The following is a 27038-nucleotide window of genomic DNA, read 5'->3' on the forward strand; positions in this document are numbered from 1 at the left end:
TGTCCGCTGCAGAGGTGACAAATAGCTGTCTCCTGGGAGTGAAGCCAAAAAAATGCAATTCTTCCTGGCGGCGATTGCGGGCATCATGTCGAGTACAGTTTGCATGCCGCCAGCATGTCAACATAGCGGCCGTATTGCTCAGAGAAATGGGACACTAATGCGTGTTTCCACTATGTATTTACATAAAACAAACGACAGCATTAGAAAAACAATACATTAACCAGACTGTGATCAACCCTAAACCTTATTGGAAGACAGTACAGGGTTTCCCACACATTCATTTATTTGTGGCGGCCCGCCACGAAAGAATTACGTCCGCCACAAATAAAAACATTTTTTTTAAAAAGTAATTTTTTTGTTTGTTTTGTTTTTGTTTTTTTGTCCTGTCCAGCTTCTCAGGCAAATCATATAGTTGATGTAGATGCCCACATCGGCTGTTCAGATTTACTTTACAAAAGAGAAGTGTAGGATACTTCTCTTGTTGCCTTATTTGTATTTGACTTTATTAATTGTATTTATATTAGAAACACAACATGTGTTTATAACAAAGGGTGCAAAGTCTGCAGGCAGTAGGAAACACATGGTTAAGTGTAGGGAGTAAAACTGATGGCAGTCTAAAGTTCAAGATTTTTGGAGCTCTTTGTTCAGTGGATCAGATGTTTGATGAAGCTCTGTGTCTATCTACCACCACTACTGTTTTCTGTTTATTTGTTACTGACTGTGGCAGGACACCTCTGCCTCTGTTTCACTTTATGTTGCTGGTAAATAATATGGTTGCAGTAGTAGGCTAAAGTTAAATTATTTAGTATGCACTAATTAAAGGGGCAGAGCTTTGAGACATTTTAGCTTTTATATTTTATAAGGTATATTTTTTGTAAGAACCACAATTAATAAATATATTTCAGTGAATAACTTATTGTTCAAATCTGTATATAAATATGTACATAAAGTGTTGTAATTATATTGTAAAATGGATGGATGGATGGACGTTTAAAACAAAACTGTTATTATTAATTAGTAAGTATACATTTTTTGAGCCTTTTTAGAGAAAATCAAATCATTGTAGTAAATTATGCAAATTACTCGATTATGTCATGGTGACCACGCCCATAACCACGCCCCCACCGCCACAGGTATCTTGGCAGTTTAAGGGAAACACTGCAGTATGATTTTTTTGTGTACAAGTCCATCTATCAATGGGATCGGCTATTCTGCAAACTCGGGATGTAACGATATAGAAATTTCATATCACGATTGTCACCAAAATGATCACGGTTATCATTACTATTATTACGGTATCGTTGAATGTGCTCAAAAAGTACTCATACACACTCAAAGCTAGGGCCGGACGATTATTTTGATTGATTTGTATTCACGATTAATAACACAATTATACATTAATTTCAAAACAGACTCAACTTTACAGTAAATATATGTGGAGGGGGGGCGTGGCCTGCGGGCCTGCCGCGGAACGGGGTGTGCAGGGACCGGCCTCGAAGACAGCGACAGGTGAGTGGATGGCCCAGGTGGGCCTTGTTATCTAATCACCTGTCGCCTTTATTAGCAGCAGCCGGGACGAGACACGGCAGTTGGAGTGGGAGCCAGAGAGAGAGAGAGAGACGGACTGAGAAAAGAGACATTTTGCTGGAAAGCAAAATGCTGGCACGATTTATGAAAATAAAACAGCTTTGTACCCTGAAATCCGGGCTCTCACGGCAGTGTGTGGTGGTCCGAGGAACCCACAAGAGGGCAACCTCTACAATATAGTTTAAAAACGGATATAGATTAGTAAGGACTCAAACAAGTTAATAATAACAACAATATTAGTAAAAAGAACACACTTAAACAACAATAGCAAAATAAGAACAATAAAATTAAGTTTTTTTTATTCCATTGTTTACCTTTTACATTTTTTTTACCACCATAAAGTGTGTGCTTTTTGTGCCGATTAAATTTAATAAAATGTTTGTTAATTACAGTAAATGCAAAAATCTTTACTTTATTGGTGCAATAACTTGTGGACAATTTTAAGCAGTATTTTAGGTCAAAGCATAATAGTTGTGTAAATGTTTTAACAAGTGCTTTAAATTAATTATATTTTTGCAAGGCCTTTTGTTAGCGCCGTCGGACCGACTGTGGCGCACCGCGCTATTATTGTGAAGAGGGGGAAGTGTCCTGTGCTGTTGTGCTAAGCTTGACCGTCTTGATGTATGCAAACGACTTGAGGCTGTAAAAAAAAAAAAAGAGCGCCTCTCAAGTTGCGACCACTGTTTGTACATTGATGTTACATCGATGATGTCGTTCACAACAACACAAGCAATTGAGATGAGTTGCGAGTGTGTGGATTGTTCTTGCTGGCTTTAGCTTCGTAGCTTAGTCGCTGTTTTATGTGACCGTATCGACATTGTTTAGTTTAGGACGAGGCAGTTGAGTGTATCGGGGATAAATTAGCATCATTTTCCCAAACAAAAGTTAATTCTCCTCACAATGACAACATTTCACATTTCAAATACAAACAGTGAGTTAGTACTTATACTCTGGATTTTAAACATATTCAAAAATTACATCTAACCTACTTACAGTTTAACAGGTTAACTACCTTTTCAAATTATATGAAACCGTGTGTTGATCCTAAAGATTATTATTTATTTACCACATAAACTTTAGGCTTAGGTCAGGCTGATTAGAAAATAAGTACTAATCAAATATACTGCATAAGTAGATACCAATAACTGATGAAAAATAAATGTACTAACAACTATGCAGCAGATAAACTAATTTAACAGTAATCAACAATAAATATGTTTCTTAACTAAACTGTCAATAAAATTAAAGTTCAGATAAAAATACAGCTTCACCACTTTAATCATAATTTTTGCACTTAAACTTCTCAATGATTTTCTGTCCAGACTTCTTCTGTTTGTTTGAGTTTGTCATAACTGCCACAAGTGGTGGAAAAGTGTATTGCAATTGCGGGCCCGTACGGACCACAGCTGAGAAACTAATACTTTTTTGGCGAATCCTCTAGAGCAGGGGTCCCCAAACTACGGCCCGCGGGAAGTCCCAAGTTAAAAAAAAAAAAAAATAATTTTTTTTTTGGTTTTTTTTATTTTTTATTTTTTTAAATTTGTCCTAACTAGTCCTTTTTCTACCGTCTCCTAGCCACTCAGGCAAATCATATGGTCTAAAAATGCATTTTACCATCGATAACGTGACATGCAGTAAGTGCGCTCTTTAAGTCAATTAGTGCGCGAGGAATATACTGTATATGTATGAATACATACATATATATATATATATATATATATATATATATATATATATATATATATATATATATATATATATATATATATATATATACATATATACACATATACATATATATATATACACACATATACATATATAAACATATACATATATATATATACATATATACACATATACATATATATATATACACACATATACATATATAAACATATACATATATATATATATATACATATATACACATATACATATATATATATACACACATATACATATATAAACATATACATATATATATATACATATATACACATATACATATATATATATACACACATATACATATATAAACATATACATATATATATATACATATATACACATATACATGGACATATACATATATACACACACATATACACATTTACATATACATATATACACGCACACACACACACATTTACATATAATATATACATATATATATATATACTGCATATATATATATATATATATATATATATATATATATATATATATATATATATATATATATATATATATATATATATATATATATATATATATATACTGTATATATTGTCAGCCCAATTGTTTTACCCCAATGCGGCCCCGGAGTCAAAAAGTTTGGGGACCCCTGCTCTAGAGCTTGCTTGCGGCCCAACAATGAGCCCTGGCCCTATGGTTAAGAAACACTTTTTTATAGCAGGGGTCTCAAACCCTTTTTAAAAATTTTGACTAATTAAGTGACCTAGTTCAGTGTAATTGCAACCACATAGTTAACCACATTTTAAATTCCACTATAAAGAACATTAACTGCAATAAAGACAACAAATCAGCCACATGGTCACAACGTGCCTATGAAGTGAAAGTCTACCCCCAGTTAAATAGAGTTTGATACCCCAGTTATGAACCCTATTATTATGATTATTGAAGTGTAATGTGTGCTGCAGCCAACATGTCCTTCAGAGAAACAAGCGTCCATTAATCGGACGGCCAACAGGTACTATATTTAGTGGTGCCAACGCATTCCTAGCACATGCGCTGATGGATGACGACAGGGCGACGATGTGACTTGGAGGCGCCAAATGTTGTCGGGTCCTGACAACCAACGCTTTTCCTCCATGACCTTGCGGGCGGGGGCGGGGGGAGTGCGGGGCTCTCGGGTCTTAAGATCTCTCCTTTGGGTCTCGCAATAAAGGTGAGTGACACGCGACAGACAGCAGAGGCTTTTAATGGTTAAGATGAAGCTGTACGCAGAGAGTGTGAGATGCTTGAGTGGGCAAAGTGTCTCCGACCCTGGGCGAGAAGGTAGTAAAGTTAGACAAGCCAAGACGCGGCGGCACTTAACATGCCATGTCTGACCTTTGCTGGGGCAGCCATTACTGTAACAAAGCCAGAGAGAGAATTGTTGATGTGCTTACTTGATGAACGCTGGTGGCATGTCCCTTTTCATGATCTGATCCTCTGTGGTTTGGACAGTGTCCTTCCCCACCTGGAGAAACAAAAGAGACACAAAAGAGGCCATTTCTTTAGTAGAGGTTGGGTACAGTCGCGTTTGTTTCATTTGACATCACATGGACGAAGATAAGACCTTTTGGAGGACAGTTCTGTGGTCAGATGGAACAAAAATTGAGCTGTTTGGCCACAATACCCAGCAATTTGTTTGGAGGAGAAAAGGTGAGGCCTTTAATCCCAGGAACACCATGCATACCGTCAAGCATGGTGGTGGTAGTATTATGCTCTGGGCCTGTTTTGCTGCCAATGGAACTGGTGCTTTACAGAGAGTAAATGGGACAATGAAAAAGGAGGATTACCTCCAAATTCTTCAGAACAACCTAAAATCATCAGCCCGGAGGTTTGGTCTTGGGCGCAGTTGGGTGTTCCAACAGGACAACGACCCCAAACACACGTCAAAAGTGGTAAAGGAATGGCTAAATCAAGCTAGAATTAAGATTTTAGAATGGCCTTCCCAAAGTCCTGACTTAAACGTGTGGACAATGCTGAAGAAACAAGTCCATGTCAGAAAACCAACACATTTAGCCGAACTGCACCAATTTTGTCAAGAGGAGTGGTCAAAAATTCCACCAGAAGCTTGTGGATGGCTACCAAAAGTGCCTTATTGCAGTGAAACTTGCCAAGGGACATGTAAGCAAATATTAACATTGCTGTATGTATACTTTTGACCCAGCAGATTTGCTCACATTTTCAGTAGACCCATAATAAATCCATAAAAGAACCAAACTTCATGAATGTTTTTTGTGACCAACAAGTACACTACCGTTCAAAAGTTTGGGGTCACATTGAAATGTCCTTATTTTTGAAGGAAAAGCACTGTACTTTTCAATGAAGATAACTTTAAACTAGTCTTAACTTTAAAGAAATACACTCTATACATTGCTAATGTGGTAAATGACTATTCTAGCTGCAAATGTCTGGTTTTTGGTGCAATATCTACATAGGTGTATATAGAGGCCCATTTCCAGCAACTATCACTCCAGTGTTCTAATGGTACAATGTGTTTGCTCATTGGCTCAGAAGGCTAATTGATGATTAGAAAACCCTTGTGCAATCATGTTCACACATCTGAAAACAGTTTAGCTCGTTACAGAAGCTACAAAACTGACCTTCCTTTGAGCAGATTGAGTTTCTGGAGCATCACATTTGTGGGGTCAATGAAACGCTCAAAATGGCCAGAAAAAGAGAACTTTCATCTGAAACTCGACAGTCTATTCTTGTTCTTAGAAATGAAGGCTATTCCACAAAATTGTTTGGGTGACCCCAAACTTTTGAACGGTAGTGTATGTGTTCCAATCACTCTATGACAAAAAAATAAGAGTTGTAGCAATTATTGAAAACTCAAGACAGCCATGACATTATGTCCTTTACAAGTGTATGTAAACTTTTGACCAGGACTGTATATGTAATATTTAGACAGGGACGTGTACAGGTGTCCGGACGAGTAGTCGAACAGAGGGAAGGGGGTCACCAGGTTTCGGCAAGTCATAATGTGTAAAACAGCTGAAGGCCTCGTCAACCTCAAATACCAAAAATGAGTCAGCCCCACCCCCCACGGCGACCATGACCTCAGTGCCGTCGGAAGACACGACTCAACCACGTACCACATTGTGCCACATTCCAAGTCTGAGAAACTACTTTGTAATTCCAGTCATTACCTAAGTTTAGACATTTCTGTGATCATTATCAGAAAATGTCGGAAAAGGTGTTTGGGATAGCATACAATGTAGGGTTGTCCCGATACTAATATTTTAGTATTGGTACCAAAATGTATTTCGATACTTTTCGGTACTTTTCTAAATAAGGGGGACCCCAAAAAAATGGCATCATTGGCTTTATTTTAACAAAAAATCCTACGGTACATTAAACATATGTTTCTTATTGTAATCAAAGAACAATCTTGTCCTTAAATAAAATAGTGAACATACTAGACAACTTGTCTTTTAGTAGTAAGTAAACAAACAGAGGCTCCTAATTTGTCTGCTGACATATGCAGTAACATATTGTGTCATTTATCATTCTTATTTGTCAAAATTATAAGGGACAAGCTGTAAAAATGGATTATTAATCCACTTGTTCATTTACTGTTAATATCGTTTTTTTCCCCGTTTCAACATGTTCAATCTACACTTCTGTTATAATGTAATAATTACTTATTCTTCTGTTGTTTAGATAATTTACATTAGTTTTGGATAATACCACAAATATAGGTATCAATCTGATACCAAGTAGTTCCAGGATCATACATTGGTCATATTCAAAAATCTCATGTGTCCAGGACTTTATAAACATAATATGAATTTTTTAAAAAGGAAATAAGATTGTGTGACGATAAAAAACATTGATGTAATCAAAGTCGTATCGACTAGATACGCTCCTGTACTTGATATCATTACAGTGGATGTCAGGTGTAGATCCACACATGGCGTTTGTGTACAACGTGCGCCGGTGAGCTACGGTGTGTAGTGAAGCATGTTTAGCTATTCCTGGTCCTGCAGGGATGATACTCGTAAGAAACTTACTTTATTTGTCGCCATGGAGGCGAGGATTAGTGATTGAGAAGTAGCTGAAACACTGCCGACTGCGGATGGACTTTTTCCGCTAGCTAGCTAACCACGTCTTAAAGCACCTCTTCCTGAGGGCGTTTCAGTGTTATAGCTTCACCTTTATCTTTAGTTTTTAGGTCAAAATGCGTTCAATCTCCCTTTTCTGTCTACACACTGTCTGCTTGTAAGTACTCTGTGATTGTGCGCTGCCGAACATGCTCCTCTGCTCGCAAAACCAGCAACGTCACGACGTGCCGTCATGCCGGTACTTTTCAAACGGAGTATAGTACCGTTTTTAATTCATTAGTACCGCGATACTATACCAGTACTGGTATACCCTACAACCCTAATACAATGTTAAAAAAAAGTGGTTTTACCCTTTTCCACAATGACATTTTTATTCCAAAGACAAAAATTGCAGTTAAACAAATGATGGAGAGGAACTGAATCGTGTTTTGGTACACGTTAGTGAGTCAACATCCCCCTGAGACCTAACAACTTTTGTTTTGGGTCTATTTCTTGTGCCAGAGTTACATATTTTGGTTCAAACACAAACGTCCACTGCAGAGGACACTGGCTCACAGGGGTACTTGAATATGATGTCACCGGGCAGAATTCAAACTGTAAATCCCGCCCCCCACTTTGCGCACCTCGCTGATAGTCCCTCCTGGTCTGCTTCTCTCTGGAAGTGCACAAAATCGTGCACATGCACATGTTGTTGACGGTCTAAAGTTGCATTGAAGGATCCCATTGTTCGTATTTTGTTACAGACTATCGGTAACACATGTCGCCACGCAAAATGATACACACAAAATATAGGAAAATGAAACATTAGGCCAGTGTTTTTCAACCTTTTTTGAGCCAAGGCACATTTTTTGCGTTGAAAATATCCGGGGAAAGCAGAAATCATTAAAAAACTAAACTCAGTTGACAGTAAAAAGTCGCAATTGTTGATATGACTTTAAACCATAACCAACCATTCATCAATATAGCTCTTGTCTCAAAGTAGGTGTACTGTCACCACCTGTCACATCACGCCATATGAGTTGTTTGCTGTTTTCCTGTGTGTAGTGTTTTAGTTCTTGTCTTGCGCTCCTATTTTGGTGGCTTTTTCCCTTTTTGTGGTATTTTCCTGTAGCAGTTTCATGTCTTCCTTTGAGCGACATTTCCCGCATCTACTTTGTTTTAGCAATCAAGAATATTTCAGTTGTTTTTATCCTTCTTTGTGGGGACATTGTTGATTGTCATGTCATGTACGGATGTACTTTGTGGACGCCGTCTTTGCTCCACAGTAAGTCTTTGCTGTCGTCCAGCATTCTGTTTTTGTTTACTTTGGAGTCAGTTCAGTTTTAGTTTTGTTCTGCATAGCCTCCCCTAATCTTCAATGCCTTTTCTTAGGGGCACTCACCTTTTGTTTTATTTTGGTTTAAGCATTAGACACCTTTTTGCCTGCCTACCGCTGTTTCCGACATCTACAAAGCAATTAGCTCCCGGCTGCCACCTACTGATATGGAAGAGTATTACACGGTTACTCTGCCGAGCTCTAAACAGCACAGACACTCAACAACAACACATCATTTGCAGACTATAATTACTGGTTTGCAAAAAATATTTTTAACCCAAATAGGTGAAATTAGATAATCTCCCACGACACACCAGACTGTATCACACGGTACATTAGTGGTTGAAAAACACTGCATTAGGCTACCTTTCTAGAAGGAAAACAGCCACTTGCGCGTCCAAAGTTAGTCCAAGACTGGCCCGCAGAATATGCATGATTAGACTGGTCAAAAATGACCCTAAGGTCCCCAAGGTGCCGTGTTTAATCAAGGAGCAGCCGAGCTAAGGGCCAAGGATATAAAAGAGTCGTTAACATAACTGCGAGAGCAGCGTTTGGGCACGCTGACACTTTAGATCATCCACTGCCTGAGACGTGAGCTATCTTTGGCCGGACATGTCGCAAACGTCTTAAGATAATATTTACTCTGGCGATAGGCACTTCCAACACAGAAACTGGTCAGTCCTTCGCCAAAATCTAATCTGCTCGTTCTCGTGTCCAAGTGTAAGAAGCCGGAAGTCGATTCCGATAGAAGCGGAAAGCAAAAAGTATGAGAATATTCAACAACCACATTATGATAGCGCCACCATTTATATGAGCTGAAGTCAAGTACGGATGTGTCTTCAACTGAATGAAGGTGTCCCGGCATGATTGTCTGCATAACAATGTGGAGTCCTAACACTTAAGAGATGGTCTCTACATTTTAATCAGGCCGCTTATTATCTTGAGCATTGTCTGCTTGTGCCAAGTTCCAAAACAGCACGAACAATTTGGTGTACAAATAGAACCAAGTGTCGTTGTCAAGCAGTTTTTAGTGCTCTGAAATCAAACAGGGGTTGGTCTAGATCAGGGGTGTCTAAACTACGGCTCCGTCTTTTTAATTTGGCCCGCGAGAGGCACAAGTTCAAAAAACCATGGCGGTAAGTGGTGTATTTATATCATTTACAAATAGCCAAGGGTCTGATAGCTGCCGTTTTGCCGACCTCTGGTGGCCAACAAAGTACCCATATCATTAATTTACTTGCATTAAAACAGCACATAATTCACTTATATGACCCAATCCAAACAACCTCCCCTAGTCATGGTGCAGGTAAGAAAAGAAAAACAGCAAAAAAAGGGGCCAGATCTGACCCGCCACATCATTTTATATGGCCCGTGAAAGCCTGGAAATAATATACGTCAATAAAGAACTTTATCTTTTCTTACTAAATTATTTTTTTCTTTGTCTTTGCATACAATTGCATATATTTCAAACCTGAATAAAATATTACAATGCGCTGCGATGAGGTGGCGACTTGTCCAGGGTGTACCCCGCCTTCCGCCCGATTGTAGCTGAGATAGGCTCCAGTGCCCCCCGCGACCCCGAAGGGAATAAGCGGTAGAAAATGGATGGATGGATATTATATTATCATATCATATACAAAAAATTGTGGTACCTTTTCTCCAGTTACAGCAATACACTGTAAATACAACAACTGTAGATTTTACGGTAAAAAAATAATAGCAGCTCAGTAGCCAGAATTTTACCATTAAAAAGAACTGTGGTACCGTTTCTCCATTTAAAGCAATACACTGTAAATAGAACAATCGTAGATTTTACGGTTTAAAAAACTGTCAGATCAGTCACCAAAATTGTACAGTAAAAAAAAAAAGTGGTATCGTTTCTCCATTTACAGCAATACAGTACATACAATAATCGTAGATTTTACAGAAAGAACAAATAGCCAGCCCAAATAAAATGTGGTAGTAGTGTTTTTCTATTTACAGTAATACACTATAAAAACAACAACTGTCGATTTTACAGTAAAAACAAATTGGCAGCTCAATCGGCAGAATTTTACCGTAAAAAATAAACTGTTGTAGTACCATACCAGTGTTTCCCACACATTCATTTATTTGTGGCGGCCCGCCACGAAAGAATTACGTCCGCCACAAATTAAAAAAAAAAAAATAAATAAAAAATATATATATTTTTTTTTTTTGTCCTGTCCAGCTTCTCAGGCAAATCATATAGTTGATGTAGATGCCCATATAGGCTGTTCGGATTTACTTTCCAAAAGAGAAGTGTAGGATACTTCTCTTGTTGCCTTATTTGTATTTGACCACTACTGTTTTCTGTTTATTTGTTACTGACTGTGGCAGGACACCTCTGCCTCTGTTTCACTTTATGTTGCTGGTAAATAATATGGTTGTTGTAGTAGTAGGCTAAAGTTAAATGATTTAGTATGCACTAATTAATGGGGCAGAGCTTTAAGAGACATTTTAGCTTTTATATTTTATAAGATATATTTTTTGTAAGAACCACAATTAATAAATATATTTCAGTGAATAACTTATTGTTCAAATCTGTATATAAATATGTACATAAAGTGATGTAATTATATTGTAAAATGGATGGATGGATGGATGGATGGATGGACGTTTAAAACAAAACTGTTATTATTAATTAGTAAGTATAAATTTTTTTAGCCTTTTTAGAGAAAATCATATCATTGTAGTAAATTATGCAAATTACTCGATGATGTCATTGTGACCACGCCCATAGCCCCGCCCATAGCTACGCCCCCACCGACACAGGTATCTTGGCAGTTTATGGGAAACACTGCATACCATACCATACCAACTTTATTTATGAAGCCCTTTAAAAACAAGCACAGTTGAAAAACAAAGGGCTGTACACCACAAAGAAATAGAGGCAAAGGACAGACTAAAAAATAACATTTAAAACAGAAATAAAAATACACATTTAAAAAGAAAATATAAATTACCCTAAGAACAGTTTGTTTAGATAAAAAACAGTTTAAAAGTTAAAAACAGTTCAAAAAGTTAAAAGCTAAAAACAGTTCAAAGTCTCATGCTGGGTTAAAAGCCAGTGAATAAAAATGGGTTTTAAGAAGGGTCTTAAAAATAGCCAAAGAAGTAGTGCTTTTCCATTTCCAGTAATACACTATAAAAACAACGCCTGTAGATTTTACAGTTTAAAAACTTGCAGCTCAGTCGCCAGACTTGTAGCTTAAAAAAAAAGTGGTACTGTTTTTCCATTTACAGCAATACACTATAAAAACAACAACCGTAGATTTTAGGGTAAAAAAAAAAATACAGCAGGCAGAATTTTACTGTAAAAAAACAAACAAAACAATGGTACCGTCTTTCCATTCACGGTAATACACTGTAAAAACAACAACCACAGATGTCATGGTTAAAACCCGGCAGCCCAATCGCCAGAGTTATAGCGTAAAAAAACATAATAATGTTTTTGGGCGCGGCGTGGCTCGGTTTTTAGAACGACAATGCCAGCAACTTGAGGGTTCCTGGTTCGATTCCCAGCTTCTGCCATCTTAGTCACGCCCGTTGTGTCCTTCAGCAGGACACTTCACCCTTGCTCCTTATGGGTCGTGGTTAGGGCCTTGCATGGCAGCTCCCGCCATTAGTGTGTGTGAATGGGTGAATGTGGAATTAGTGTCAATGCGCTTTTAGTACCTTGAAGGTAGAAAGGCGCTATGCAAGTATAACCCATTTTCCTTTTACAGTAATACATTGTACAAACCACTGTAAATGTTACTGTCAAATTCTGGCGACTGAGCTGTCTGGTATTATCTGTAAAATCTACAGATTTTTTTTACAGAGTACTTGAAAAAATACATACTGATCAAATACTGACAATACAAATCCTTATATACTTATATTCATATTTTATCTTACAAGCTTCAATGTGGCCTTCAATGAAAACGAGTTTTACAACCTTGGTCTAGAGTCGCAAGGTTTGGGATGAACTGGAACGAAGATCAAGAGTTTTCAGAACACATGGTACCGGTTGTCCAAGTGGAGACGCTGCGTTGTGCACAGGCGGAGGTCTTGATGAAGTGTCCACTGCTTTAGAACAGACCGGCCATTGTTGACAGCACATCAGTCTGCCTTGGAGAATGAAAGGCCACTCTGAAGGCTGCCAGGACACAGTCTGCCTTTCACATGCTAGCTGGCACAATGCCTTGTTAGTCGCACTGACAGGAGATCGGCGATGGCTAAAACAAGGTCGGCTCTTAGAATCTGTAATCTGGACACAGGGTTTAGCATCCTGGGTCAGCGCTGCAATCTGACGAAGGTCGCAGAGAACGCCGTTGCAGCACTTCTAAACCTTGATCAATACCCTCAGAACCAAGGAGTATCAAGTATCGTTTGACAAACGATGACTCAGAGGTCCCGGGCGGAAGAAGGTTGCGCTCGAGGTCGACACTTTCCATCACGGGGTCTATCAAGCGGCGTCAAACACGGCCTATTAATTTTAGTTGGGGGGAGGAAGTTGTGATGCATGCGAGGCAACAAAAGACACAAATCAAACAGCCCAGCGATAGCAAAACAAATACATCACGACCATACACCTCGCTGTGCATTCATGTTATACGCCAGCTGCCAAGGAGGATTTGTAACCTGTTTTGAAAAGGGTTTGTTATACTTCATATTCCAAATATTGTATTCCAAAAATGTTTTTGAATCGAGAATCGTGTTGAACTGAAAATGGATTCGGAATCCCAAAGAATCGGAATGGAAATTACTTGTGAGTAAGATTCACAACCCAAATGAATATCATAACCTGATAAATGGTTAATTTCATCATTGGATGGATTGTAGTGTAAAACATGTAAAATAAATATAAATACATAGCTTTATTTACTGAAAAGATTCTACACACAAGCACTGTCTACAAAATCTGTAGACAGTTCCATGGTAAGATCATTTAAACAAGGTTTCCTTCCAGTTGTGTTTATTATTCCTTTATACGCATGCTCAGTAGCGCTAGTTAGCACAGCTCGTCATAACCCCAGCAAACACAAGTCATCAAAGTTTTTGAAGGTGCAATGTAGGTTTGCACGATAGAACTGATATAAATTTGGCCTACAATAGACATTTTAATTCTATCGCCTCCATGCACGTTGATGACGCAACCTAGCTGTGCAAACTAGAGAGCGACTAGCTGCAAAGCATCATCAACAGACGTAGCATCTGGGTAGCTACTGCAGCTAATGTATGACCTTCCACCGTGCATAGCCGCTCTTTTAAGTTACGGCCAATAAACTACATTTCTTACCATCAGCATTATCACTGGAGGACGAGGAATAGCTTAGCATGGGACACATCAAGCCAGAGAAAACAGGAAATACAAGAAGCCAGCTAGAACAATTTCCCTTGTGGATCAATAAAGTTTGTCTAAGTTTAAGTCTAACCCAGGGCTCGGCAACCCAACATGTTGAAAGAGCCATATTGGACCAAAAATACAAAAAACAAATCTGTCTGGAGCCGCAAAAAGTTAAACGCCTTATGTAAGTGTTATAATGAAGGCAACACATTAAGTAAGTGTCTTATAGGGTTAGATAATTCCTGGAAATGACTGGCTTAAAACTGCCAAAGGTATAGATGTGTGTGCCCAAGTTAAAGGAAAGGACAGGCTATCTTCTAATGGATTTGTTACAATCTTTGTAAGCTGGGCAACGTTTGCTGTGTTCTGGAACAACATGGCACACAATCTGCAATGCAGCCAATATTACACACAGATAAATATGTCATGACACATGCAAATATAAATTAAATACACAGAGGACATAAGTAAAGGCAATTAAATTAGCTCAAATATAACTACAAACGAGGCATAATGGTGCAATATGTACGCACGGCTAGCCTAAATAGCACGTTAGCATGGATTATTAGCACTCCACGCAAGTCAATAACATCAACAAAGCTCACCTTTGTGCATTCACGCACAGCATAAAATGTTTGGTGGACAAAATGAGAAATGGCATAAAACATGTCTTTCTGTGGCAACGTCGGAGAAAGTTGTACACGTAAACCAACTACGGTGCGTTCAAGGACCACCAAAATTAGTAGGACAAAACGGCGGTGGCCAAATGCTGTCATCAGTGAAGCATAAACACAAACATATTCGACAGTGGGCTTTCTAACAATTAGAAAGGTTTGTGTTATGTTTGTCTTCCTACAGAAACATTATTAAAACAACAAATATATTTTTTTCCTCCCATCTTTTTCCATTTTTTGAAAAAGCTCCAGGGCGGTGCAAAAGAGAGCCGCCGGTTGCTGACCCCCGGTCTAACCGCTAACTGGTAATGTAAAGTAGCAAAACAACAACAGAACAAGTGCTTTGTACACTTTAACAGAAGTCTGGCTGAAACTGAGTAACCAGCTATGAACAGCAAGTAGAGTAATAAGAGTCTGGGGAGAGAATATTACAACAACACTGTAAGCCAGGGGTGTCCAAAGTGCGGCCCGGGGGCCATTTGCGGCCCACAGCTAATTGTTTACCGGCCCGCCACACATTCTGGAAATGCTATTGCAAAAATTTAAAAAACATTTTAAAAAGTGGAATGAGGTGAAATCTAGCTAGAAAAATCTGCAATGTTGACACAAAGCTACCATGCAGGCTTTTTTTTTCTTTCTTTTGTCTATCTTTCTTTTTTTCTTTTTTTGCCATTGCTCAAAAAAAAAAAAAAAAAATCAATATTATGAATTATTGACCTATTCAAGGCTCCAATTATTTCAAATATTTCACTTTAAAATGTTTTATGTGGGAAATATTGCATATATTGTGTGGTTGCCATACAAAAACATCAACATTTTATTTGACAAAAGAGCATAAAACAAACAAAATAATAGTTCAAACGTAAAATCGACTGGTGAGTTTTTCCTTGGCCGTATGTGGGCTCTGTACCGAGAATGTCGTAGCTTGTGCAGCCCTTTGAGACACTTGTGATTTAGGGCTATATAAATAAACATTGATTGATTGATTGATTGATTGATTGATTGAAGTTGAGCTCGTAACTTAAGTGTTGAAAGTAGGGCTGCAACAACTAATCGATTAAATCAATTATAATCGATTATAAAAATAGTTGCCGATTAATTTAGTCATCGATTCGTTGGATCTATGCTATGCGCATGCGCAGAGGCTTTTTAAAAAAAAAAATTTTAAATTTTTTTTTTTTTTTTTTAAATAAACTTTTATTTATAAACTGCAACATGTACAAACAGCTGAGAAACAATAATCAAAATAAGTATGGTGCCAGTATGCTGTTTTTTTTCAATAAAATACTGGAAAGGTTAGGTTAGGCATGGTCGAAGTAATAATCGACAGATTAATCGATTATCAAATGAATCGTTAGTTGCAGCCCTAGTTGAAAGTACAAAAAAAAACTAATAAAAATGTATCACTTTCTGAGTGGGGCACCTTTTGGATCCCAAATATATTTAATGGGATTTTATCTATCTTTTCACTGTGATTAATCAAAAATAATAATGAATTAAATTCAATGGTGTTCTGCATTATTGATATTTTTAAGGCTCTAATTACTTCACATCAAACATTGCTTTCTGAATGTTCTGGGCAGTGGGGGAAATACTGCATATTTCAGTTTTATTATAAAAAACTAAGTTGTCTTTGACAGAAAAGGCATAAAACCTTTTTGTTTTTTTAAACTTTATATCAACCTGAAGTTGATATACTGTACAGATTTACTGTAGGCGTTATATAAATGAAAAAAAATAATTTGACTTGTTCTTAACATTTTAATGACTTAGACCCTTTATGGTCCCCGGGAGCCCTAAAGGTAAAAAAAACAAACAAAATCCATATATTTTGTTATGTTTTGAAAATGAAAAATATCAAAATGGCCCCCGCATGCTTTCATTTTTCCGTGTGCGGCCCTCAGTGGAAAAAGTTTGGACGCCCCTGCTGTAAGCGGACGTGTCTGAAAAACGGAAATGATGTAATACAATGGCAGCTGCAGGAAGAGCCTTTGTAAGACTTTATTAAATGGTGCCAAATAACACCTTGTAATATACTGTACATCGTTATCGCGAAAGGCTGCAATGTATATCAAAATATGGATTTTAGGCGTTAGTGGCACCGTTGTAGTCCACTTTGTGTACACCTCGCCTCAACAGGGAGGGTGAACTCAACAAAATTGGTTAAAATTTCGAACGTGATTTGTCTATTCAAAGAGCCTGGGTGAAGTGTATCCCTTCTGATGGCCTGCAGCCATAAATGTTTCATTACTGAGGGGTTTCCCTCGTTTGGCTCCCACTCCCACAGCTGACAGAGGTGTAAGGGGGAGCCGTCAGCTGCCCGGGTCTTCCTGACTTGGCCGCCTGTGTTTCCTCGTCAATTTAACACTGCTCCACATCCTGTCCTCCTATGTGGGAAGAATGTTCTCACAGAAAGGGAGGACAAATATGGACCGAGGGCAGTAGCCGAGCAAAGACTCTTTAAAGACAACTTAGTCCTTGAAGGATTCCGGGATGTCAAAGTCCGTCCTCTGAAGTTGAGCTTCCACTCCTTTCTACAAGTAAGAGTGTTTCTTTCAGGAATCAATCCGTAAAAGCCAAGGCTTGCCAATTCTAAATGAGAAGGGCCTAGTACACAATCTCAGTTCTGGTTCTTACCAACCGTATTTGACGGGTTTGAGGTCAGGGCTCTCAAGTTTTTTAACTGTAAACTCGGGATGAGCAAATTTTGTGACACATATTGCAGCCCCCTGCAATAACGATGTATTTTACATTATATTATTTGGCATATAAATGATAATACAACTATTTTTAAATGGGTGAGAAAGGCTCCTAATTTAACATATTGCGTCATTTCCAGATGTTTTTCAACATTTTCTGAGGCAAGGCACATTTTTTTCATTGAAAAAAATCTCGAGGCACACCACCAGCAGAAAACATTAAAAAATGAAACTCAGCAGCCGATACTGACAGTAAAAAGTCGTTCTCGCAATTGTTGGATATGAATTCCAACCATAACCAAGCATGCATCACTATAGTTCTTGTCTCAAAGTAGGTGTACTGTCACATTTTGGTGTTTTCCTAAGTGCAGTGTTTTAGTTCTTGTCTTGCGCTCCTATTTTGTTGTTGATTGTCATGTCATGTACGGATGTACTTTGTGGACGCCGTCTGCTGCTCCCACACGCTGTAAGTTTTTGCTGTCGTCCAGCATTCTGTTTTTGTTTACTTTGTAGCCAGTTCAGTTTTAACTTCGTTTAGCATAGCCATCCCTAAGCTTCAATGCCTTTTCTTAGCGGCACTCGCCTTCTGTTTATTTTTGGTTTAAGCATTGGATACCTTTTGACCTGCACGCTGCCTCCAACATATTGTGATCATGACAATTAGCTACCTGCTGCCACCTACTGATATGCAAGAGTATTAAACGGTTACTCTGCCGAGCTCTAGACAGTACAGACACTCAACAACGACAATTACTGGTTTGCAAAAACCCAATTAGGTGAAATGACCTAATCTCCCAAGGCACACCAGACTGTATCTCACTGCACACCAGTGTGCCGGTACAGTGGTTGAAAACACTGTATTAAACTATTATTTATCTACTCGCTAATTGACTGTTAATATCTGGTTTCTTCCTATTATAACATGGTTCTACTGTTAAAATGTAATAAGAACTTATTCTTCTGTTTTTTATAGCAGTGGTTCTCAAACTTTTCTCACCAAGTACCACCTCAGAAAACACTTGGCTCTCCACGTACTACCATAATGACCAATATTAAAATACAGTAGCGTAGTCGGCTTAAGTATTCATTAAAAAACAAGGCAGAGGTTTTATTTAACAAATATATTTAATATTGTTGGCCACCGTAACATTACACACAATTTAAACATTAACACTGTGTTTGAATATTTAAATAAGTGATTATTTGGCTTACCACTATATGGAGCCCACGTACCACTACTTGAGAATTACTGATTTAGCTACTTTACATTAGTTTTGGGCGATACTACACATTTGGGTATCAATCCAATCGCAAGTACCTACAGGGGCAGTATTTATCATACCAATTATGGAGGTTTTGTGCCTATTACAGAAGGGTTTTTTTTTACACTGAATTTATGTAACTGAATTTTTTGCGTTTGAAATTTGTGAACTGAATATTATTACATCAAATTATACTGACAATTTCATTGAAAATAAATCAGTGCTTGAAAATTAAGTATATAAAAAATCAGTGCATAAAAATTCAGTGTAAAAAAAAATTCAGTGTAAAAAATTTCAATGCATAAAAACTTGATGTAAAAAAATCAATGCAGAAAAATGTATGTCGAAAAATTTGCTGCCTCAAAAAGCTGAAGGCTGAAGCGATCGATCGTGTCTCAGAAGCAGCCAATGAGGTGTAAAGTTTGAAGTCACGTGACACGGGTCTTGCAAAAAAAGCATAAAAAAGGCAGTTAACTGGGCTACCTTGGCATAATATAACATAATATAACCAGGTGCTCCATCACACACACTAGCACCTGACCACCAGGTGTGCAGTTTTTTACACCGACAGTTTTTACACTGAATTGTTATACACTGAATGTTAAAACACAGATTTTTTTTCAATGAAATTGTCAGCATAATTTGAAGTAAAAAAAATTCAGTTCACAAAATTCAAACGCAAAAATTCAGTTACATAAACTCAGTGTCAAAAAAAAAAAGCTGTTGTAATAAAGACACACATTAACCTCCATACCAATGCTGATACTTCACATTTTTGACATCATTGAATGACTACATTTTCAACACAATTGAAATCAGACAAAAACACAGGATAAATAAATTAAATATTTAACCCATTTACTACTGTTGGATCTGATTTAAATACTTTGTTTTTTGGCCTTAAAGTCCTCCTGTGTCCAGGAACGTTTTGTTAGTAATAACAAAAACAAAACATTAGAAATTATTTACTTTTTTGACAATAAAAAATACCAATATGTTTATATTTGTATTGATCCGCCCAACTTTGTTTAGATTTAAGAGCTCTCGCTTTGCGGTTATCATATCCTCCTACGGTGTGTAGTGTAGCATGTTTGTATATACCTCATCCTTCAGTGATAATGGTACTTGTAGGAAACAGTTTATTTGCTGCGATGGAGGCGTCAGCCGCAAGCCTGCTCGCGAGCCCTCCCCCAGAGTGTTGAAATCGTGTTAATTCGCTTGTCCCTACCAAATTTACAGGACACAACTAGCATGTGTCATTAACATGCATTATCACGACATAATGATAGTATTAAAAGTTTTATTGTCAGACAAATCTCTATCATTTATATCCTATATTGTCTATATCGCGTAACCCTACTGTAAACTCATCCAAGTATGTCTTTGTTATGTTCATTGCTACTAATGCTGGAACTCTAAAGCAGTGTTTTTCAACCACTGTGCCGCGGCCGTGAGATACAGTCTGGTGTGCCGTGGGAGATGATCTAATTTCACCTATTTGGGGTAAAAAATATTTTTTGCAAACCAGTAATTATAGTCGGCAAATTATGTGTTGTTGTTGAGTGGCGGTGCTGTCTAGAGCTCGGCAGAGTAACCGTGTAATACTCTTCCATATCAGTAGGTGGCAGCGTGCTTTGTAGATATCGGGAACAGCGGGAGGCAGTGTGCAGGTAAAAAGTTATCTAATGCTTAAAAGGTAAGTGCCCCAAAGAAAAGGCATTGAAGCTTAGGGAAGGCTATGCAGAACGAAACTAAAACTGAACTGGCTACAAAGTAAACAAAAACAGAATGCTGGACGACAGCAAAGACTTACTGTGGAGCAAAGATGGCGTCCACAATGTGCATTCGAACATGACATAACAATCGACAATGTCCCCACAAAGAAGGATAAAAACAAAGTAGAAATATCGCTCAAAGTAAGAAATGAAACTGCTACAGGAAAGTACCAAAAAAGAGAAAAAGCCACCAAAACAGGAGCGCAAGACAAGAACTAAAACACTACACACAGGAAAACGGCAAAAAACTCCAAATAAGTCACAGCGTGATGTGACAGGTGGTGACAGTACACCTACTTTGAGACAAGAGCTATAGTGATGCATGCTTGGTTATGGTTTAAAGTCATATCCAACAATTGCGACAACGACTTTTTACTGTCAACTGAGTTCCGTTTTTTAATGATTTCTGCTGGTGGTGTGGCTCCGGATTTTTTAAACGCAAAAAATGTGCCTTGGCTCAAAAAAGGTTGAAAAACACTGCTCTAAAGGGCCTCACCCGACCCCCTTTCAATTCTGGTGTGAACAATATCAAAGGCAGAAAGGTGTGTCCTGTACTTCCTGTTCCAGACTGAGGGAGGAATCTCAAGTGTTCGGCCCTATTTGCTTATAAAGCGCTTCTATTTCCCATTTGACAGGACCTCCAACTCTCAACAAAGCGCCGTTTCGTGCCATCATTTCCATCAGACTTAAACGCTGGGGTGATCTGCATAGTGCGCCGTCTCCTGGGGAAATAGGAGCCTTGTGATCGGCGCAAAAGCAGGAAGCAAACACTTACGTTATCCTCCCCCAGGACCCCCGCGTCCCAGACATTCCTGTCTTTATCCAATAGTCTATAAAAAGGAACTATAAAAATGATGAAGTGCAACAGGGGCTGAAATCAGAGTCAAAAGAATGGCTACTGCTGCTCAGTGCACTGGTGAACTACTATCCCATTGGACTGCACTATCTGTTCTACAATAGGACCTGCGCTCTTTTTTTAGCGCTCTGCCATTTTTACCAGTTCACAATCTACCAATGCACACACTGCGGCTGGTTTCGGGTCGGTTTTCGCCTCCACAGGCGAGTAATTACAGACATGTTGTTGTTGTGCAAGGCTTTCTTACAACAAAAAATCACCATGTGCGACCGACTTTAGCCTGCTTTTTGGGGCGTCCTTAAAAACACGGGATTGTCTTTCAGCATCGCACATTTCAAAAGCATCAGCGTCACCCCACACTGTGAGCAGGGATGCACGCCTGGCCGGCTGGAAATTCTTCACATTCCCAACGTTCACCTTTCAGTTGAGTTGAGTTGACTTGAGTTGAGTTTAGGGCTGCAACAACTAATCGATTAAATCGATTAAAATTATAGATGTCCGATAATATCGGTCTGCCGATATTATCTGCCGATATATGCGTTAACATGTAATATCGGAAATTATCGGTATCGTTTTTTTTATTATTGGTATTTTTTTTTTTTTTTAATATTAAATCAACATAAAAAACACAAGATACACTTACAATTAGTGCACCAACCCAAAAAACCTCCCTCCCCCATTTACACTCATTCACACAAAAGGGTTGTTTCTTTCTGTTATTAATATTCTGGTTCCTACATTATATATCAATATATATCAATACAGTCTGCAAGGGATACAGCCCGTAAGCACACATGATTGTGCGTGCTGCTGGTCCACTAATAGTACTAACCTTTAACAGTTAATTTTACTCATTTTCATTCATTACTAGTTTCTATGTAACTGTTTTTATATTGTTGTACTTTCTTTTTTATTCAAGAAAATGTTTTTAATTTATTTATCTTGTTTTACTAATTTTTTTAAAAAGTACCTTATCTTCACCATACCTGGTTGTCTAAATTAGGCATAATAATGTGTTAATTCCACGACTGCATATATCGGTTGATATCGGTATCGGTTGATATCGGTATCTGTAATTAAAGAGTTGGACAATATCGGAATATCGGATATCGGCAAAAAGCCATTATGGGACATCCCTAATTAAAATCGATTATAAAAATAGTTGGCGATTAATTTAGTCATCGATTCGTTGGATCTATGCTATGCGCATGCGCAGAGGCTACTTTTTTTATTTTATTTATTTTTTCTTTTTTATAAACTTTTATTTATAAACTGCAACATTTACAAACAGCTGAGAAACAATAATCAAAATAAGTATGGTGCCAGTATGCCGTTTTTTTCCCAATAAAATACTGGAAAGGATAGAAATGTAGTTTGTCTCTTTTATCCGATTATGAATTGATTAATCGAATTAATAATCAACAGATTAATCGATTATCAAATTAGTTGTTAGTTGCAGTTGAGTTTGAGTTTATTTGGAACATGCAAGCATACAACATGATACATCACAATTTCCAGTTTCTCTATTCAACATGTTCGAAAAGGAGTAGGAAGAAGCAGAGCTTATTTAATCCTACCCCTTTTCTTTTACATAGCAGTTGCTAAAACTTTTGTTCACTTCCTGCTCTCAATGTATTCACAATATACTCCATAAGTAATCACAATAAAAATAAATAAATAATACTTGAGTAAGAGTATCTACAAAATGGATGAGATAAATTCACAATGTTTATCATGGTTCTTCTTCTTTGTACTTTGTAAACACTTTAAGTTTGAAGAGTTTCTTGAAGTGGATCATAGTCAGTGTTTCCCACACATTCATTCATTTGTGGCGGCCCGCCACGAAAGAATTACGTCCGCCACAAATAAAAAAAAAAAAAAAAAATTAAAAATTTTTTTTTTTTTTTTTGTCCTGTCCAGCTTCTCAGGCAAATCATATAGTTGATGTAGATGCCCATATAGGCTGTTCAGATTTACTTTACAAAAGAGAAGTGTAGGATACTTCTCTTGTTGCCTTATTTGTATTTGACCACTACTGTTTTCTGTTTATTTGTTACTGACTGTGGCAGGACACCTCTGCCTCTGTTTCACTTTATGTTGCTGGTAAATAAAATGGTTGTAGTAGTAGGCTAAAGTTAAATTATTTAGTATGCACTAATTAAAGGGGCAGAGCTTTAAGAGACATTTTAGCTTTTATATTTTATAAGATATATTTTTTGTAAGAACCACAATTAATAAATATATTTCAGTGAATAACTTATTGTTCAAATCTGTATATAAATATGTACATAAAGTGTTGTAATTATATTGTAAAATGGATGGATGGACATTTAAAACAAAACTGTTATTATTAATTAGTAAGTATACATTTTTTGAGCCTTTTTAGAGAAAATCATATCATTGTAGTAAATTATGCAAATTACTCGATGATGTCATGTGACCACGCCCATAGCCACGCCCCCACCGCCACAGGTATCTTGGCAGTTTATGGGAAACGCTGATATTAGTACATTGTTTGATTTCTTCGCTTAATCCATTCCATAATTTAATTCCACATACTGATATACTGAAGGTCTTAAGTGTTGTACGTGCGTACAAATGTTTTAAATTAAATTTTTCCTCTAAGATTATATTTGTCCTCTTTTTTTGAGAAGAATTGTTGTATATTCTTGGTTAACAGGTTATAGTTTGCTTTGTGTATAATTTTAGCGGTTTGCAAATTCCCTATGTCGTGGAATTTCAGTATTTTTGATTCAATAAATAAGGGGTTAGTATGTTCTCTATATCCTCTATATTTGCGCCCAGTTGATTCTTGGTGAAAGCTGCGTCTTGATTAGACGCCACATAGCTGTGTGCTCAGATAATCAGGTTTTGGCCTTCAATGCGGACTTTTGTCTCATGCATCTGGAATAATGAGATCAGACTCTTGGAAATGAACGATGTAAACGTGTGCAGACTTTGCATTACTCCCTATGAGGGTTGTACGGTATACCGGTACTGGTATAGCATCGCGGTACTAATGAATCAAAAACGGTACTATACTCTGTTTGAAAAGTACCGGTTCCTGGGCATGACGGCGTGTCCTCACGTCATGACATTGCTGGTTTTGCGAGCAGAGGAGCATGTTCGGCAGCGCACAATCACAGAGTACTTACAAGCAGACAAGGTGTGTAGACAGAAAAGGGAGAACGGACTTATTTTGGCCTAAAAACTAAAGATAAAGGTGAAACTATAACACTGAAACGCCCTCAGGAAGAGATGCTTTAAGATATGGCTAGCTAGCTAGCGGCGAACGTCCATCCGCCGTCGGCAGTGTTTTGGCTACTTCTCAATCACTAATCCTCGCCTCCATGGCGACAAATAAAGTAAGTTTCTTACAAGTATCATCCCTGCAGGATGAGGAATAGCTAAACATGCTTCACTACACACCGTAGCTCACTGGCGTCACAATGTAAAGAAAACGCCATGGGTGGATCTACACCTTACATCCACTGTAATGATACCAAGTACAGGAGCGTATCTAGTCGATACTACTACTATGATTACATCAATATTTTTTACCGTCACACAATCTTTTTTCCTTTTTTAAAATTCATATTATGTTTATTAACCCAGGAAATACGTTCCTGGACAAAAGAGGACTTTGAATATGACCAACGTACGATCCTGTAACTACTCTGTATCGGATTGATACCTAAATTTGTGGTATCATCCAAAACTAATGTAAAGTATCCAAACAACAGAAGAATAAGTGATTAATACGTTTTAACAGAAGTGTAGATAGAACATGTTGAAACGGATAAAAACAGATAAACAGTAAATGAACAAGTGGATTAATAATCCATTTTTACAGCTTGTCCTTTATAATTTTGATGAATTAATAGAATGAGAAATGACACAATATGTTACTGCATATGTCAGCTAACTAATTAGGAGCCTTTGTTTGTTTACTTACTACTAAAAGACAAGTTGTCTAGTATGTTCACTATTTCATTTAAGGACAAAATTGTTCTTTGAGAACAATAAGAAACATATGTTTAATGTACCGTAAGATTTTTTGTTAAAATAAAGCCAATAATGCCATTTTTGTGGTCCCCCTTATTTAGAAAAGTACCGAAAAGTATCAAAATACATTTTGGTACCGGTACTAAAATATTGGTATTGGGTCAACCCTAATATTAGGGTTGTCAAAACAAAATTATACTTTGATACTAAGGTTGCACGATAAACAATGTAAATAATTAACATTTGGCTGACGGTAGAGCTTTTAATATCATTATTATACCGTAATAAAGCATGTTGAACGTGTCCCTCGATAGTAAGTCAGGAATACATGGCGGCAAATAAACTACGCATAACACCGCTTCACAACACACCTCACACGCGCCTGCTTTGCCAGAGAATAAGAGGTAGAAGGAGTGATATGTGATGCACTTTATCGACTTTGTTGCTATATTTAGCGAGTCGAGGTATATATTAAAGTGAATGTGAAGTAATGGAAACCACAAGCCCAGAGAGTGTGCATTATTGCCATGGCATGCAGAAAACCTCCAGCAAACTATATCACTTCTACGTTCTGATTGCAGCATAGGATGTCCTACTCAGATTTTTTTGTCCAACCCGACCTTTTTATGTTGTGTACATTATAAAAAATGCGATGTCTAATGTGAGCGCAGTCTGTCACACGTGCAGCAGTGTTTACCGAAGTAAACGTGGCTTCTAATTCTAGTAGTGGTGCATTTGTGGCAATTTCAAAGATTTTGTGCAATCAAAGTCAACATTTTCTGAACCGAATTATTGTGCATAGAACAAGGGTCCCCAAACTTTTTGACCCGAGGGCCGCATTGGGTTAAAAATTTAATTAAAAAATAATAATAATAATAACAATAACAATAACAATAATAAATATATGTATGCATATGCATACATATTATATATATATATATATATATATATATATATATATATATATATATATATATATATATATATATATATATATATATATATATATATATATATATATATATATATATATATATTAGGGCTGCAACAACTAATCGATTAAATCGATTAAAATCGATTATAAAAATAGTTGGCGATTAGTTTAGTCATCGATTCGTTGGATCTATGCTATGCGCATGCGCAGAGGCAACTTTTTATTTATTTTTATTTTCTTTTTTTTTTTCATAAACCTTTATTTATAAACTGCAACATTTACAAACAGCTGAGAAACAATAATCAAAATAAGTATAGTGCCAGTATGGTGCCAGTATACTGTTTTTTTTTCAATAAAATAGTGGAAAGGATAGAAATGTAGCTTGTCTCTTTTATCCGATTATTAATCGATTAATCGAAGTAATAATCGACAGATTAATCGATTATCAAATTAGTTGTTAGTTGCAGCCCTAATATATATATATATGTCTCTTTGCAGATTAGACAAACTGCCTTCTCCTTAAACTGAACAAAAAAAAGTCATATGTCCACTGATGTTTAAAAACTCTACACTCTGAATCTATTTTATATTTCTCCAAGAAATTAAATAAATAAAAAACATAGTGAAAAAGAGTAAAAAGGCAAAACATAATGAGAAAAGGCAGATAATGAGAAAAAATAAAAACACATATTTGTCCTTAACTATGTTTTAACCTCCTTTTTCATTACAAAATTACATAACATAATGTGTAAAAAGATGTTGAGGTGATCCTGAATACTT

The 27038-nt window shown here is 37.2% G+C and overlaps 1 protein-coding gene across 1 annotated transcript in view; it reads right to left on the bottom strand.

Annotated features, from left to right (window-relative positions):
• LOC133655404 (vinculin) overlaps positions 1-27038 on the bottom strand; it is a 66631-nt gene that overhangs the window by 28567 nt on the left and 11026 nt on the right. The window contains exon 2 of the mRNA XM_062055530.1: positions 4722-4792. Coding sequence (XP_061911514.1) covers positions 4722-4792 — 71 coding nt within the window. The remainder of the gene's footprint in view (positions 1-4721; positions 4793-27038) is intronic.

The sequence above is a fragment of the Entelurus aequoreus genome, linkage group LG08 (genome assembly GCF_033978785.1).
Source record: "Entelurus aequoreus isolate RoL-2023_Sb linkage group LG08, RoL_Eaeq_v1.1, whole genome shotgun sequence".
NCBI classification, from domain to species: domain Eukaryota; kingdom Metazoa; phylum Chordata; class Actinopteri; order Syngnathiformes; family Syngnathidae; genus Entelurus; species Entelurus aequoreus.